Raw genomic sequence first — 18,049 nt, 5'->3', positions numbered from 1 at the left:
AGCACAATCCCTTATTTTATAAGCAAGGAAACAGGCCCAGAGCTAGAAAGGCCTACACCAAGGTCACCCTTGGAACTCAGCTCTCCCAACACCCGGTCCACAGTGCTTCTACTCCCTGTTGTATTTCCACCTGGTGTGCAGGTGAAAAGTGCCAACGTGTCAGTGGACCCACCGTCTTCATCCCTTGTCTCAAGATCACGAGGTAATAGCTCACGTGCGTGCACGTTAAGTCACTTCCGTCATATCCAACTCTGTGTGACCCCATGGACTGCGGCCCGCCAGGCTCCTCTGTCCATGAGATTCTCCAGGCAAGAATACTTGAGTGGGTTGCCATGCCCTCCTCCCAGGGATCTTCCCAACCCTGGGATCGAAACTTCGTCTCTTATGTCTCCTGCATTGGCAGGCAGATTCTTTACCACTAGCGCCTGGAAAGCCCCAGGTAACAGCTATATAAACCAAATTCTAGTATGGGTAGGGCATTAATTCTTCTACCACGCTGTATGTACTGACCTTCCCAGATAACACGTTTGCATTTTCACTAAGATCTTTCATGTCTAAAACCCACTGATGATGGAATTTGGGCCTGACTGTAAAGGAAATCCATGAGGAATAAAGCCACAAAATTTGGGCAACGAGTTTTGGGGAAGAATGGATACATGTATATGTATGACCGAATTCCTTTGCTGGTCACCTGAAACTACCACTACATTGTTAATCGGCTATACCCCGATACAAAATAAAAAGTTTAAAGTTAAAAAAAAAAATTGGCCAGCAAGCCTAGGCCTGATGGGGATGCCCTTGTATCATTCCCTCCTGTTTAACCCCCAGATTTCCCAGCCTCTCATCTGTGGCCCTTTTCTGCAGGATTTATAGCAACATCCCTAAAGGGGCTAAGATCTTCTGCCTCAGTGGGTGTGAGAATGCACATTAGGGTGTCCCCTGTTGTTTAGTCACTAAGCTGTGTCCAACTCTTTTGAGACTCCATAGACTGTAGCCTGCCAGGTTCCCCTGTCCATGGGATTTCCCAAGTAAGAATACTGGAGTGAGTTGCCATTTCCCTCTCCAAGGGATCTTCCTGACCTAGGGATTGAGCCTGAGTCTCCTGAATTGGAAGGCAGATCCTTTACCACTGGGCCTCCTGGGAAGCCCAAGGTGGCACCTAACTGCAAGACAAGTCTAGGCTTCAGAACTACACAAACCTGGGCTCATCCACTTTTCAATCTGTGGGAAGTTGAGGATGTTACTACATCCAGCTACTGGACACAGTTTCTTCATCTGTAAAATGGACCTGATGCTGCACACCCCTAAGATTTCTTTGAGGAAAAAATAGAATATGGTGTGTGACGTGTCTGCCATGGGCAGATGCTGGATAAGTTAGTTCCCTTTGCTAGCCAATTTCCCAAGAAAGGATATGGTGTCCAGGAGAGGTTTCCAGGAAAAGGGCCCCCGAGGCTGCTTTTGGTGGCAGAATGATAGATTTTATCCAAGTCGTCCCTCCTCCCTGACAGTGCCAATTGTCAGGCCTGGGACAGCCTCAGCCGTTGTTGCTGTGGAAATCTCACTAAGGAACATCCTAAGCTCTTTTCCTGGCTCAAGCCCCCCAGAGCGGGTTCCCAACACCACAGCGCATACATGCCCTCTGCTATTTTCCCTTGGAACAAATAAAACCCGGCACCATGACTCATGATGGTTAGCAATAAATCACTACAGAAGCAAAGCCCAGGATACGACGAAACCACCTAACACACGAGAGAAAGGGAGAAAGAGAAGGAGAGAAACTGTAGTCTTTGGGGACATGTTGGCCAGGGGCCCAGGGCCAAGCCACCCAGCAGACCCTGGCAGTCGGGCAGCACATGGACAAGCAGCGAGTGAGCCACAGAGGGTTGGACGGTTATACAGACGTTTATCCTCACGGAGCTGTGGGCTCCGTCAAGCGCTCAGAAATACAAAGCAGCATTGAGAGCGGCCAAGGAGAGCCTGTCAGCCCCAGAACGCAGCGAGCCTGTAAGATGCAGCCTGAAAGTCGTCCTGCATCTCCAGATTTTTCTCTTCTATGTTAGCTTTCTCTCTCTTTAAAAAAAAAAAAATTACCGAAACAACACAGGAAAGTTACAGACTTGAAGAGTATGTCAGCAAGAGCCTAGGTCACCTCTGACACACTCACAACCTGGTCAGCCAGAGACAGAGCCCAGGCCGGTCCTCAGGGCCATAGAATGACCGCAGTGCTGATCCTGGCAAGGCAGGGAGCCAACTTCTACGTGCTCTCGGGGTACGAGGCACACTCTCAATAGTGGAAACATTGAAAGGAAAGTCTCCTGGTTTCTAACCTCTAAGAAAGAAAATAAATCTAATTTGGGCAGTTCAGGGAAGCCAGAGGGATTTGCCAGCTCAGCATCTTTTCCAGCCTCCATCCCCTCCCCAGCCCCCACCAGCAGCCTGTGGGCTCCTGCACCTCCCTCCCTTCTCTGATGCCAGCGCTGTCCGTTTCGTGACTCTAAAGTCCTTCCTAATACCAGCACAGGAAAGGAAAGGGGTGCCCCTCTCTTGAGCTGAAGAGACACTGATGTTGAGATTCACTCCATCTTGAAGTGAATTTCTGTAATTTCATAAGCTTGAATTTTCGTGACTGTTATTCCATCACTCCTTGGCGCTTTATCTGCACTCACCATACCCGACACCAGGGGGAGCAAGGCCTCCTCTCCAATCATCTGCTTCCCTTGGATGTCACCAAGACCTGCATCTGCTTCCATTTGGCTAAGCCATAAAATGTGAGACACTAAACTCCTTACTGAAAATCACAAAGTGAAATAAACATGACTTAAAGTTATATGCAATTAGAAAACAAATCAACATGCTCTGTGTGCTTTTTCCTCACTAATCTTAGTTGTGATCCATCACTAACCTAACCCTCATTTTCTCCAGGCGTGGATAGAATACCTTCTTCTAACTTTCTCTGACTATTTCATGAAGAATCAAGGGCTCTTCAGGATTTCAAACTCTTGCAGGTGTTTATTCTTTTCTTTCAACAGCTTCCTTTCTACACAGCAGCAACACTCAGACACACAGCCAATGGCAAAAGCTTCTTATTGATAGAAGACCATCTTGAAAAGGTTCCTGTCATTCTCTGTGGAGTTCATAAACCCACCCCACTTTCTCTCTCCAAGTATTTCTTCATAGTTTAGCTGTGAGGAATCATCCTGGGCCAATAATGCAGAGAGACAAAGAGAAAGAGAATGTATTGGGTGGGCCAGAAAGTGTTGTTTGGGTTTTTCCCCACTTGGACAAATCCAAATCAACTTCTTGACCAACCCAATAGAAAAAGCCTGTTAAGAGAAATGGAAAATGAAATGGAGTGTAGGGAAGAAGAGACAAGATGGGATGGAGAGTGGGGAGCTAAGAGAGTAAGGAGAGAAAAAGGGGCTACAAGCCCCCAAGAGTAGGGCTTGCCTTTTACTTGTCTTTGCATCTCTGGTGCTTGGCACAGGCCAACAGGAGGAGAAGAGAATGGTTCTAGAACTGGTTCCTAAATCTCAGGGAAGCCTAAAGCTGTTCTTGTTATAAAGAATCTGGGGAAAATGGCCACCCCCATGGGAGAGGTTGGCATTTTCTGTCTTTTTCTTTCCCCTGCAAACCTTGGAGGGGCCCAGCAGAAGTGAAGTCAGGCAGAGGGCAGTGGGCAGCGGGTAGCAGACGGCAGCTTGCCCCTGCCCCCGGCCGCCTTCCCACTCCCCAGAATGGCTTTCCTGCGACAGCAGCCCCCCTCTGAGCTGTCCTCTGCCTCTCCCCAACTGCTGAGCCAAGGATTTTGTAACCCAGAGAGGATAATGTTTCCAAAAATGTCAAGACAGGCTTTGCCTTCCAGTGGCTCAAGTGAGTCCACGGCCTTTGTTCCTCACGGCTTCTCAAAATAAGAGGAATGCTGTCAGAGTAGCCATTACTCACAGCCCGGAAGGAGGAGGAGGGAAGGCAATCTGAGCTTTAACCAGATGGAAGAAAGTACTTCGAAGGATTTTGCAGAGCCAGTGATTCCCCCAGGCAGCCAGGAGCTCCCTAACGGAACACAGGCTGGCTTCTGTGTGCGCTGCTCTCCGACACCCCATCCATCCCCCAGAGATGCGGAGAGGACCAGGCAGGAGAGGCCCAGGAGCTGCCCCTTAGCCGGCTGGGTGACCTGGATGAGCGACCTAGCTTCTCTGGGCTGCAGTTTCCATAGCTTCAACATGGGGCTGCTTCTCTCTTTCACAGGCCTGTGGCGAAGATGAACCAAATTAATGTCAGAGGAAGTGCCTAGCACAATTTCCGAGACAACCCTCCCCCCAGACATTCATTCTTGGGTGAATTCATTTATTTACTTGTTCATATAAAGTGCTTTGAAAGTAGATGAACACATGACCCAGTTTTGTCAACTGTTTCCTACTGGGGCACGCCGTCCCCAATTCCATTTTTTCAAAGGCTGATAATCAACCTGATAATATAATCTAGGGATTCCCAGGGCTGGCAGAACAGAACTGCCTGTGAAAGTTTAAAAACAAATACAGATTCCTCAACCCAACCCCAAACTTAACAAAAGTCAGACTCTCTAGAGGTAGGAATCCCCAGGCGAGGCTAATGCCCAAACAGGTTCTGAACCACTGAATCCTTTTTTAAGAGTCTGTGAGTTCTCATGGATTCTGAGGCTAGGTCCTTCCCAGGCTTGTGCGGAGAGTGACCCTCACTGCCTGAACCCAGGAGTGGGAATAGAGAGACCAGAAAGCAGGTGGGGGTTACCTGATGCAAGGGATGAGGCAGAGCTCTCAAACATGTAGGCATCGCTCTGTCTACACTTCATGCCGCTTCAGATAGAGTTCTCTGGGCAAGTGAAGGGAGACGAGAGCAGGCTTGGAATGTCAGGGAGGTGTGGGTGGGTGGCGAGAAAGATGAGGGATGAATGATGCAAGCCCGGGTTGAGGATGACTTCACCACCAGCTCTGTGAAGACGGGAACTTGTCTGACCCTCTGGGCCCCTCACAGGCCCAGCCTTTGCCATGGAAAGCACGTTAGATAACACACCTAAGTGCTTTCATCATCAGGACCCAGCTGTCAGTTCTCTCTGAAGGGAGCCCCTGCCCCTTCTTCACCTGAGTGACTTCTCTCTACCTGCAAGCCTCGAAGAGTTGCCTGCTCCAGGAAGCCTTCCCAGAGAGCCGAGCAAAGGCGCCTGCACTGGGCCTCACCCACCTGCACCACACACACAGTGCTGTCCTCCACCCCGAGGTCATCAGCTTTGGTCTCTCAGCCCCACCAGACGAAGGGTATGAACTCTGCCTCAATCTGCAGTGTCTGGCACACAGCCAATTCTCAACTATGTCTTTGGACTGAACTTGTCCAAGCCTCTCTTTTTACAGATGAGGAACCTGAGGCCCTGAAGGAGTAGGTGGATCACCCCAGGTCACATAGCCCATCTGGAGATAGATCAGAGCTCTCCCTAGACAGGTCAAAAGGCCCATGACCAAAAAATTGTATCTGTCCTTTCGCCTCCCAGCCCTCTCCCCTTTTCTACCTCAGCTGAGTCCACATGACTAGTGGGAAGATTGTGGACACAATCAGAATATTGTGTCCCAGTTTTGTCTCAGCCTCTACTCAGAGGATCTGGACATCCTCTGGGCCTTACTTCCTTCTCCAGTCCAATGGGACCACCTCTCCTTGTCCAGCTGCCTCCCCGAGCCATGGGCAGGATGAAATGAGCTGTTCAGTGTGTACACTGGTCACATAGAAAGTATCACCATCCTAATTATGAGCTAAAGGACGCATGCCACCCCCCAATTCCAAGGCCTCTTTCCTTGCTACTGCCAAGTACTACCGAGAAGCCATCAGACCAGTGCATACCAAGAAATTAAATGTGTACATTCCACTGAGAAACATCTGCCCACGCTATCACTGTGTTTATGTTTCATTTTCAGAGGAAAGAGTTGTGATAAACCTGGGTGATAGGGGAGATGGAAAAGACTCAGCATGCCTTGGAAAATCAAGCAAGGGTTTATCAGACATTTTGGAAAGAGAAAGGGGGATTTTTACACTGTGGCTGCAGCCTTTCTTGTGGGGGATGGGGGACAACATCAGACCACAGCCATTTTCCTGGGGAGCTGGGCCAAGGGCATCCCAACACTGGTGGTCCATCTGCAGATGGTACCCAGAAGAGCTCAACACAGCTCTGCTACCAGCTACATCCCAAGAAACAGAATGAAGATTCAGCTTGTCTTTGCAAAATGAGCAGCTGCCTGCATCTGTCCATCTGTTATTCACTCAACAAACAGTTACTGAGACTTGACTGTGTTCAAAGTACTTTGAGTAGCACTAAGGGGTACATTTAAAGTTGCCTCTGCTAACTAGGGGCAAATTATCTGAAGGAGAGCAAAAATAGCCAGGAAGAGTACAAAGCATCATGAGAACTGAGAGAGATCTTTCAGCTAAAAGATCAAGGAGGGCTTCCTGGAGGAAGAGGCACTGAAGAGCAGATAAAGGGAGTCAGTTCAGTGGTTTGTGATGAGGGGACTCCACACACAGAGCCAGGAATGAGAATGCCAAGTGTGGGGATAAAAGGACCAGCTGCCCTGTGAGACTTGGCATCGGGACATGAGGAGGCAAAGGGCATCCAGCTAGACAGCACAAGCTGGCCACTCTCTTCTTCACAGTCAGTGGGTCAGGCCCTCATTTTCCCTTTAAATGGGTTGAAAGTGTGCTTTGCAGTCACCTGCTCCCCTCCCCTTTGGTCTTCTGTTCGAAGTTCTTCTGCACATTAGGAAAAAATGCTGTTTGGCTGCAAGCTGCGGAGGACCCAGAAATTCCCAAAAACAAAGCAGAGCGTCCAGCTTGCGAGATCAACAGCTGTGAGGATGCCTGACAGCAGGCTCTGTGCCCAGAATGACAGGGCGGCTCCAGGGCCAGCCTGCACAATGACCGGCAAGCGCTCCGTGCCCACTCCTGGCATTGCTGTACATCACCACTGGGCACTGAGGGCTTTTTATTCATCAGTATTGATAAAGACCTTGTGTGCTGGGAAAAGTTTTTTTTAATTTTTATTTATTTATTTTTGACTGTGCTGGGTTTTCATTGCTGTGCGTGGGCTTTCGCTAGTTGCAGTGAGCTGAGGCTACTCTTCGTTGCGGTGCATGGACTTCTCATTGGGGTGGCTTTTCTTGTTGCAGAGCATGAGCTGCAGGGCTCACAGGCTCAGTAATTGCTGCACACAGGCTCTAGAGCACAGGCTCAGTATTTGTAGCACGCAGGCTTAGTTGCCCCAAGGAATGTGGAATCTTCCCTGCCCAGGGATCCAACCCATGTCCCCTGCGTTGGCAGGCAGATTCTTAACCACTGGCTCACCAGGGAAGTCTCAGGGAAAAATGTTTAAGCACCTTAACAGTTTCCAGTAGGAAAAGGGATGAAACAATTAAAATATTCATCAATAGGAGAATGATTAAAAAGAAAAAAACACCAGGCAACCCTCTGGTGATTCCAATGGTAAAGACTCTGCCTGCGATGCAGGAGACCCAGGTTTGATCCTGGGTCAGGAAGATCTCCTGGAGAAGGGGATGATAACCCACTCCAGTATTTTTGCCTGGAGAATTCCACGGACATAGGAGCCTAGCGGACTGCAGTCCTTGGAATCAAAAAGAGTCAGACATGACTGAACGACCAACACTACTACTATTACACTGTTACTACTACTATTACTATTACACTAACCAGTGTAAAGGATGAGACCGAGTTATTCTATCCATCTATACCAGGGCCGCCCATTATAGTGAGGGTCCTGGGTTGAGAAAACAAATGGGGGCTCCGGCCCATGGCCCATCATCTTTTCGTCCTACCTATAGTTCCCTCTTGGTGTTAAAGGGATCTCATACGTGTGGACACCCCACCCTATGTATATATCCAAGCTCTGTCCACACCCCTAGCAAGCAGTGGTGTGGTCCACCATCAGAAAGGCAGATCCAGGGAAGAAACCTGTCCTGAGCTGTTGGAACTGACAATTCTGGTGTCCCAGTGACCCAGAGTGGGGGGATATGGGCTCTGGACTCCTCTCCCCTTGACCCCTAGGACTCCTCACCCCATAGAAAGGGGCACAGCCAGAGAGGGGTCAGTGCAAGACCCAGGCAGGGGCCCTAGTGATCAGGTCTAAGTGTGGCATTGATATATACTGACATGAAAAGTATAAAATAATTAAGTGAAAACAGCACACTGCAGAACCATGTGTGTAGAGCGATTTCATTTTTTTAATTTCCTACATAAAATGCCTAGAAGTTTTTCTGCATCCCTGCTGCTAATAGTAGTTTCATCTAAAGAGGGCTGGGTTGAGAAGGGACGTGAATGGTCTTGCACATTATATGTTCCACAGTTCTGTGCTGTGAATGTTATATAAGCATATATTATTTTTATAATCTAAATTCTTAATAGTTTTTGCATCATACTTTTTTGCATCAATTAAAGCAGACACTTCTATGTGTTTCCTTATGACCAAAAGAAACAAATTTTTAAAAAAAATCCAATCCTGGCTCATTCCTGGATGGTCAAGGAGGTTGTTGTGGTTGTGATCCCCATAATGTAGTAAAAGTTCCTCAGACATATGTTTTTTCACTTGTCCAGAGGGCCTCCTCTCTGCTTCTTCAGCAGGTCTTTCATACAAGGGCTTCCCATTCTGCCTGCACATCTGGGAGCTTCTAAAATTAGATTTTCAGGTCCCAGGCCCCAGCTGACTGAATTAGTTTTCAGGACATTGTGCCCAGGAATCTGCATTTGTAACTCCCCAGGTGATTCTGATGACCAGAAAGGCCTGGGTCCCCCCACCCTTGAAACCCTGGGTGATCGGTAGCCCAGGCAGTGGTTCAGTCCCATTCGGTAGATGAGAACGCTGAGGCCCAAGGCAGTTAACAGCCTTGTCTTAGACCAGGATGTGCAGTCTGTGGTTCCTCTTCTGGAGCTGGTTCTCCTCTCCCAGCTGAGTTAACAGGTGTTGGAAGACAAAAGAAAGCCTGCTGTCAGTGGTCCCAGTTGCAGGCTATTGGATTACAGTGGTCCCACTACACCAGGCTGGAGAAGGCAATGGCACCCCACTCCAGTACTCTTGCCTGGAAAATCCCATGGACGGAGGAGCCTGGTAGGCTGCAGTCCATGGGGTCGCTGAGGGTCAGACACGACTGAGTGACTTCACTTTCACTTTTCACTTTCACTTTTCACTTTCATGCATTGGAGAAGGAAATGGCAACCCACTCCAGTGTTCTTGCCTGGAGAATCCCAGGGACGGGGGAGCCTGGTGGGCTGCCACCTATGGGGTCACACAGAGTCAGACATGACTGAAGTGACTTAGCAGCAGCAGCAGCTATGCCAGGCATTTAGCTAATTTGTTCAACAACTATATTTGAAGGACCTAATCTGTGTCAGGCACTGTCTGGGAGCTGGAGTGTTTAGAGCTGCCAAGCTGACTGACAAGGTCCTAGCTCCCTAGCAGTTCAAATCCTACTGAGAGATAATGATGATTAAAAGACAGCATCTGAGAGTGCAAAGTGCTATGAGAAATATAAGGCAAGGTGGGGAGGTGGGGAGGTGACAGGAAAAGCATCTTTGGGAAAGTGACATTGGAGCTGAATCCTAAATGATGACCCATCTGTGCACGGCATTCTTAGCAGCCTTGGTAAAAGCGGGGACAGACTGGTGAGCAGCAACGAGAAAATATAGCGCCTCGGAAGACCTGGTGAAGAGGGTGGATTTTACTAGAATGGATGTGGGGCTTGAGCCAACGAAAGTCGTGATTGCCACGCCTCTGTTTCCCCTACATGATGCTTCTTAAACATGAAGTACCGCATCCCCTGGAGGGCTTGTTAACACACAGATGCGGCAACCCACCTATGGCTTCTATTCTCCTCCTTGTTGGGCTCAGGTAGGGCCCAAGATGATGCATTTCTAATAAGCTCCTAGGGAGGCAGGCGCTGCTGGGATGGGAAGCATCTTGAGAACCACTGCTGTGTTGTAATGGCCTGTTGGCTGCCCGTCTCCTCCACTAGGCTGGAGGCCTCCTGAAGGCAGAGACTGCATCGTGTTCACCGTCCTGCCCTCAGTGCATTCATAGGAGTTCAATAAGTGCGGAAGATTCAGTGAATGAATGAGGGTGTGGGGCATCAGCCACACGAAATCGTATCTGTAAAGGCCTTAGAACGTACATGCACTATGTAACTGTATTAGTCAGGGCTCCTCAGAGAGACAGAACAGATAGGTGGAGAAAGGGAGAAAGAGATTATAAGGAGTTGGCTCATAAGGTTATGGAGGCTGGCAGTTCCCCAGATCTGCAGTGTGAGTCAGCACATTGAAGACCCAGGAGAGCTGATAGTGTAGTTCCAGTCTGAAAGCCAACAGGCTGGAGACCTAGGAAGAGCCGACATTTGAGTCCAAGGCAAGAAAAAGTCAATGTCTCAGCTCAGAGGCAGTCAGTCAGGATGGATTCTCTCTTATTCAGGCGAGGGTCAGTCTTTTTGTTCTATTTGGGCCTTCAGCTGATTGTACAAGGCCCACCCACGTTGGGGAGGACAATCTGCTTTCCTCAGTCTACAGATTTAAATAGTAATCTCACCAAAAACACCCTCACAGACACACCCAGAATGCTGCTTGACCGAATGTCTGGGTGCCACCTTGGCCCAGTCAGGTTGACACAGGAACTGAACCATCACAGTGTACATGGTTGCTTAAGATACACGCAGTGGATCCTCATGTCTGAGGAGGGGTTTATGGACGAAGGAAGAGTGAGAAACGTGCTGGCAGACAGAGGGGTCCTCATTCTCCTGGCCTCCAGGAGTCCAGGCCTACCAGGCATCTAGGCCACAGTGGAACCACAAGCCCCTCCAACCAGCCCAGGGAGCCCTGGAGGTGCCAATTCCCCTCGGCAGGTCCTGGGGGTGGGGAGAGCTCTCCCTTCACACCCCACCCCCAGCCAGGCCAGGGTGTGCTGTGCTTAGCACTTCCCCGGCCCCATCTTGAACACATTAGCCCCCATACTCAGCTGGCTGGAGGAAGTTACATTTTCCATGGAGAGAGAGGGCGAGAAACAGCCTTGCTAGAGGAATAGTCTCTCTTTGTTCCCTTAAGCTCTCTGCTCCTCAAGTGGGAGCCCCTCCCTGATGCCTCGATCTGATTTCAGTGAAGGAAATGAAGCCAGAGAGAAATGGAACAGAGGGCCTGGAGGGAGTGTGAGTGGAGGAGGGGTGCTGGAGAGAGGAGCAGGCGAGGAAGAGAAGAGTCTCCCGGGAGCAGGCCCAGCTGGCTGGGTGGGGGAGGGCCGCCCTCTCCACACGCTAGCTGCTGCCCCGCTCCCGGAGCTGGGCTTTCTGAACTTGCCCGTCCTTCACGATGGTGGACAGAGCAAAGACTTGCAGTCCCAGCTCTGAAACTGACCAGTGTCCCCCACAGGCCTGTCACATTCCCCTTCTGAGCCTCAGATACAGTCTGTCCTTTCAGCTCCAAAACTGTTCTGGTTATCAAAATCAAATACGTTCAATTGGGTCAATTATCCTTCAATTAAAAATAAATTTAAAAATTTAAAAATGATTCATTAAAGTAAATAGTTGATGATAATTGGATTTCCTGGGATGTGAGGTCCAGGTCTCGCAGTGAGGGGCAAAGAAGCTGACCAGGGAGGGGATGAAGCCCACATCTTGCCTCTACAAGCCAGTCCAGGCTGGTCTCTGACTCAGGACCTCCTCCAGGAGCAAGCCCATCCTTTGAGGATGTCCTCTTTCCTTCCCCAACAGCTGGTGGCCTTTTTGGTCCTTTGGCTTCTGCTGGTTCCATCTACTGGGGAGCTAAACTGCTCACAACTGCTTCCCCAGACACAGCCAGTAAAGGCCAAGCTGAGCCTAGACACTCAGCCTCTTCCACCCTCCAGGGCTTGGAGTGGGGGGCACTGCCCTGGGAGTCAAGATACCCTGCACCCATCCTACTCTGCCACCATCTCCTCTGAGTTGTCAGACACAATACTTCCAATGCCTCATTGGGATATGACAAACCTAGCCCAAGGAACCTCCACATTTCCTCCCAACTCTGATGGTCTGCAAGGCCAGTTACCAGGTAACCAGAAACATCTGGGGTACAGGGCTTCCTGTCCAAGGCGCTGTTGTAACTGGGATGCACATGGAACAAAAGGATTTCTGTTTCCACAAGGCTAAAACTGAGGGCAGTTTATGCACTCAGTGAAACAACCAGAGAGAAATAATATACATGGTGTCGGCAAGTCTGCCCACCACTCACGCATTAAGTATATGCCCCAGATGGATCGTGAGCTGGAGGATATGAATCTGCTCCTCTCTCACTGCTCCCGGATGCTGTGTTCCTCTTTTAGCATGGTATTATATGGAATTTCTAAGGGTAATTTTTACTATGTGCTTTTGGGTTTGGGGGTTTAGGTTTTTTGGTTGTGGTGGTTGTTGTTGGTTTTTTTTTTTTTTTTTTGCCTTACACACTCTATTTAGGATATTTTCAGTTACAAATACCTAAAAACTGTGATTTCGATTTATATAGTAAAAAGTAGTTATTGCTTATATATCTGAAAAGTCCAGCAGCAGCATGCTTCAGGCACCGTTTGATCCAGGGGTTCACAGTATCATTGGAATTTCAGCTCTTTCTCTGATGCTTCTCTCACTCCTTCCTCTCTCAGTACATCAGCTCGTGCCCCTCCTCAGTGAGGTGGCTGCTAGCAGTTCTGCGTCTGTACACTGTGTCATCCGGAGAATAGGGACTACTTTGGTCCCTAAGGCCCAAGAGGAGGTAGTGAGATTGGGTTGGCTTACATCACTGAGCTGCCCTGACTCAGCCACTTCAGTCCAAGGATAACACTGGCCTGGCCTGCAGTGTCTGCTCGGTCCCTACAACTAGAAATGGAGCCAGCTTTCCTGGATCCACAAACAGAAATGAGGACTGTTGGGAAAATGGAAATGGAAAACTAGGGAAGCAAGCAATATTGACTCTAAGTGGGACCTGGGTCACATCATTGAACCTCTATGCACAGAAAACATTTAATTTCTCAGCAGCCCTTTTCCCAGGCACTGAATCTGGAGGCTCCTCTTAGGCCTGTTGTTGTTTAGTCTGACACTTTTACAGCTCCATGGACTGTGACCCCACCCCGACCCCCCCCCCACCCCCCCCGCCCCACCGCCCACCCCAACCCCGGCTCCTCTGTCCATGGGATTTCCCAGGCAAGAATACTGGGGTGGGTTGCCATTTCCTTCTCCAGGGGATCTTCCCAACCCAAGGATCAAACCCACATCTCCTGCATTGGCAGGCAAATTGTTTATCAATGAGCCACCCGGGAAATCCCCTGCTGGGCCTGTTTATCAATGAGCCACCCGGGAAATCCCCTCCTGGGCCTGAGGCGTGAAGTTGCTGCTGCTGTAGACTGTCAGACAGAAGGTCAGATCAGTCCCTGGGGACCTTTTACCCTGGGTTTCAAGACCACCCTAAAGGGATGGTCTGCTAGGGCAGATAAGGGCATCTCAGCCCTGAAGGAATTGTGATGCTAAAACACTGGCCATAGCCGGCAGCAGGGATTTCATGCTGGTTTATGTGGGAAAGCCTGGGCTAACCATCGAAGGTCTCCTGGAGCAGATGGGACTTTGTGCTGGGTCTTAATGGAGGTCTCCAGGGTGGGGTCTGCACCCTACAGGGGATGCACAGGACAGCATACTGGAGTCTACAAATAAAATGACTATTTTTATTTAGGTTTATCTCAAAAAAATAGGATTACTGATGTTCAGTACACAGATTGACAGCTGTGCACTGGTGTAATCAACATGTAAATTTACACACCTTTTTTCCCCCATCAGTTCAGTCATTTCAGTTGCTCAGTTGTGTCCAACTCTTTGCGACCCCATGGACTACAGCACGCCAGGCCTCCCTGTCCATAACCAACTCACAGAGTTTACTCAAACTCATGTCCATTTAAGAGGTTCAGAGATTAAATTGCCTTGAAGGATGGAACCAGGGCTGAGGTCCCCATCAGGCTTTGTTGGAGAGGGTGTGAGGTAGGGATCCAGGGGCCCTTCTCCTAGGCCATGTCCTGCTGGGATTCCAGGGGCCTGGCATGCAGCGGGGCCACATCCTGCCTTCCTCAGTTGGCCATCTCCATAGTAAGCGCCTCCCTTTGCAAGGCCCTGCTTAGAAAGCAACCACCAGGGACTTTCCTGGTGGCCCTGTAGTTAAGAATCTGCCTGCCAACTTAGGGGACACAGGTTCGATCCCTAGTCCAAGAACTAAGATCCTACATGCCATGGGGCAACTAAGACCAGGCGCCACAACAACTGAACCTGCATGTTGCGACTGCTGAAGCCCTCGCACTCACGCTCTGCAACAAAAGAAGTCGCCGCAATGAGAAGCGCGGGGGAGGCGGGGCGGCAGGCAGGACACGGCAACCAGAGGAAAGACCACGTGCAGCAACCAAGAGCTGGTGTACTGCACCTCAAGGAAGACCATTGCAACCAGAAAAGAATAATGAATAAAAAGAAAGCGACCAATGGGAGGGGCCCTTCAGGTCTGCCCCCATCTGAGCAGCCCGGCTCCCCGCCTCCATGGGAGGAAGGCTGGGAGCCCACAGCCCGTGAGTCACGCTCTGTGGCCCATGGAAAGGGCCTGATGCTTGCCACGACCTTTGGGGTTTGCCATCTGGTGCCCACGCCAGAGGGTATAGGGTGTCCAGCCCCTGGGAAGCACAAGAGGCCTTGAGGCTACAGATGGCTATATAAGGCTGAGGCTGCCGGAGTAGCAGGGGTGCCAGACCCCAGGAGCAATTGGGCTGGTCTTGGGGGTGACGCAAACATTTCCCCTGCTCTTCGGCAGTTATCCCGCCAGTGAGACTGAATCATATTCTCAAAACCTCAAGCCTGACGGGCACACGTAATGTTGAGACTCAAGAATGGCAAAGAGGGCTGACCCAGCAGCACCCCCAACCTTCATGACAAAGAAATATTTGGGGCAACACAGAGAAAACTGCCCCGGAACTAGTCCCAGCTCTGCCATTAACAGACCATGGGACCCACGTCAGCTCACCTCTTTGGGCCTCAGTTTCTGCGTCTGTAGTATGGGGACAGTAAGCCCTGTCCTGCTGCTTCAAGCAGTGCCAAGGACCCTAGAGGAATCATGTTTGGGAGAATGGGGCTGGGAGGTTGGGGGTGGCCCTTGTTCTTTGGAAAGGACACAGTCCCTCTTCAGGCAAATCTGGGGTCACAACAACTTCGTGCATTTACCAAGTTAGTGGCATGTTGGCCATTTCCAGGACAGATGACTTCTAGGAAGGCTCCAGTCTTTGTGTGGAAGTAACTAGTTATACCCACTCCTGGTCATTGATGCCATGTGGCATCTGTGAGTCCCCACGGTGATCCTGGGAGGTAAGCAGTGCTGGAGTTATTAACACATTTCACAGCCAAGAAAACCAAGGTCAGTGAACTTCTTCCAGGCTGCACAGCAACCCCTAGACTCTCAGCCCCAAAGATCTTGCTCTGCAGTGGGGGCCCACCAAGCTGTCCATGGGGCCTCAGCATTTCACTATGTAAAATGGGGAGAGTTGTGAGGAGTCCGCTTTCTCAGGCAGGACAGGGATCACTTTTCTAGAAGATGGCCAGGTTTTGCTTTTTCTAATCTAGAACCTGCTCTGCTTGATTGTGTTCCTCGAAGGCATGCTTTCCAGAAAAGCATGTGCCCAGAGGGAACATCCCTTTGGGACACTTGGTTACAGACCAGGTTGACCTTGAATATGGGAGCAGCCAGAAAAGCAAGCGTGGAGCTCAAACTTTCAAACTTTTACTGACCTCTCTCTCTCTTTGGCTGGAAAAACATTCAGCAGCCTTGACCACACAGTCACGTGCAGAATTAAGTGGCCAAGTATCACGGCGTCTAGACAAGTAGATTTTACGAGTCCAATTAAGTCCTGCCAATCAAAAATAGTCATGCTTAATAAGTGGATATATTTAGAATCTGTCATTATCTGGCCCCCAGGGGGAAACCTCAGCTCTTATTTCATAGACTTAATTTCAAACAGAGCTCTGTTAACTCCTACTTCGGACCTTAGTTCTCTCCTGATGGCTCAGAGCAGTGGGTGGGAAGTGGGCAGAAGGATAACTGACTATAAGAAGCCATGTACGTCTTGTGTCGCCTGAACTTCCAGGTCCATCCCTTTTCAACAGTCTTAAGCCAGAAAATGAGTGATTGCTTCTTCTCTGGCTCACGTTGCCAGAGGTGGGAAGCTGCTGGGAGAGCAGGGCTCCAGAAAGGTCTCTTCCCTCCCAATGTGTCACATGTCCCTGTGCCCCTCGGGGTCTGGAAGACACCAGGGATGTGTGAGCCATGGCACCTCCTGCCAGGACAGCACAGCTGTGCCTGGGAGCTTCTGGGTCACTGTCGGCACCAGGACCTGAGCCGAGCAGGCAGGTGGTGGCTGAGTGAGGGGCTGGCACCCAAAGCCTGAAGGGGTCCAGACATGCCAGAGGCAGATGGTGCCGAAAGGAAACAGTGCCCACTTTAAGGATTCTGCTTCCTGTCTGCACTAGGGCTCTGGTTGCCTGCTGGTGGGCCCCTCTGGGCCACCTCCAAAGATGCTGGTGGGCCAGGGATGAGGGATAGAGGGGCCTCTGGGGGCGCTCTAAGGGGAGGGCAGGGACCATCCAGACGGCAGTGGGATTCTCCCTGGACTTGAGGGATGATGGCACTGCTGGGGCTTGGCCAGGTCAGGAGGAAGTAGTTGCTCTTTCTCTAGAAATATGTGTGCATGCAAGCAACATGCATTGATGTCCAGTGTGTGCATCACAAGTCAGCACAAAGTAGATGGCTTCCCAAAACAGAAGTTTCCTCTCTCACAGTTCTGGAGGCCAGACCTCCAGAATCAGGGTGTCGGCGGGCTCTGCCCCATCTGAAGGATCTAGGAGAAATCGTCCTTACTTACTCCAGCTTCTGGCGGCCCCAGGCATTCTTGGCTGGTGGCAGCTTCACTCCTAGCACTCTCTCCATTTCACATGGCTTCTTCTTGTCCCAGGGTCTCTCTTCTGTGTGTCTCCTGTAAGGACACATCACTGAATTGGGGGCCCACCTGAGTAATTCAAGATGACCTCCTCTCAAGATCTTTAACTACAATTGCAAAAACCCTTTTCCCAAATAAGGTCACAAAGACAGAGGCTCAAGGGCCAGTTCGGTGGCCACCCCTGGCCGCTCTTCAGCCCGTCTGGCTGCCTCTCCCCCTCAAGCCCCAAGCAAAGACTTGGTACCTCAGGGGACGGCCGTGAACACTGTACAATGTGCCACAGCCCCTGGCTCCCCAGCTGAAAGACTGTCACGTGAGGTGAAGAATGAGGCCCCCCAGAGGTAATGGCAGATGGCCAAGACCCCAAATCATCCTTCCTCTGCCCAAATGATCCTTCTTACCACCCTCCAACCATCTGGCAAGCTCATATTCATCCATTAAGATCCAGCTGAAGCACACCTCCTCCAGGATGTCTCCCCTGCTCTCTCCTTGCAGGGAGAGCTTCCATCCCATTTGCTGCTGGACCCATGTGGTCTTCATCCCTGTGTCTCCCGGCCAGGCCTGGCCAGGCCACAGCGTCCCTCTCCCAGGAGTACGAAGGTCTGGGTCTGAGGAAGGTCTGCAGGGGCTACCCCTCCAGGATTCCATCCACCCTCCCTACCCCAACCTCCCCTCAACACAGCCTTGCAGATTCCATCCTTTGCCAGGGAGGAGAACCTCTCCTAGCATCTTCACTTGTCTTCTTTTCCTTCCCAGGTTGGTCGTTGGCGCCCCACTGGAAACTAACGGCCATCAGAAAACGGGAGACGTGTACAAGTGTCCAGTGACTCAAGGGAACTGCACCAAGCTTAACCTGGGTAATGTGGGCTGTCCACAAGGAGGTCAACCATTGTCCAGAGCGAGGCAGGCACTGAAGCACGTCCCCGCCCCCAGTCACACTGGTTTCTCGCAGCTGCTCTAGGAGCTGACCCAGCTGGTATTGCTGCCCCCATTTTACAGATGAGGAAGCTGAGGCCAGAGAGAGAA

General features: G+C 50.5%; 1 protein-coding gene across 1 annotated transcript in view; it reads left to right on the top strand.

Annotated features, from left to right (window-relative positions):
* The window catches only part of ITGA11 (integrin subunit alpha 11), a 97,189-nt gene that overhangs the window by 11,283 nt on the left and 67,857 nt on the right, over positions 1-18,049 (top strand). Inside the window, exon 3 of the mRNA XM_052646862.1 lies at positions 17,780-17,880. Coding sequence (XP_052502822.1) covers positions 17,780-17,880 — 101 coding nt within the window. The remainder of the gene's footprint in view (positions 1-17,779; positions 17,881-18,049) is intronic.

The sequence above is a fragment of the Budorcas taxicolor genome, chromosome 10, assembly GCF_023091745.1.
Source record: "Budorcas taxicolor isolate Tak-1 chromosome 10, Takin1.1, whole genome shotgun sequence".
Classification (NCBI taxonomy): domain Eukaryota; kingdom Metazoa; phylum Chordata; class Mammalia; order Artiodactyla; family Bovidae; genus Budorcas; species Budorcas taxicolor.
This window is presented reverse-complemented; position numbering and strand designations above follow the sequence as displayed.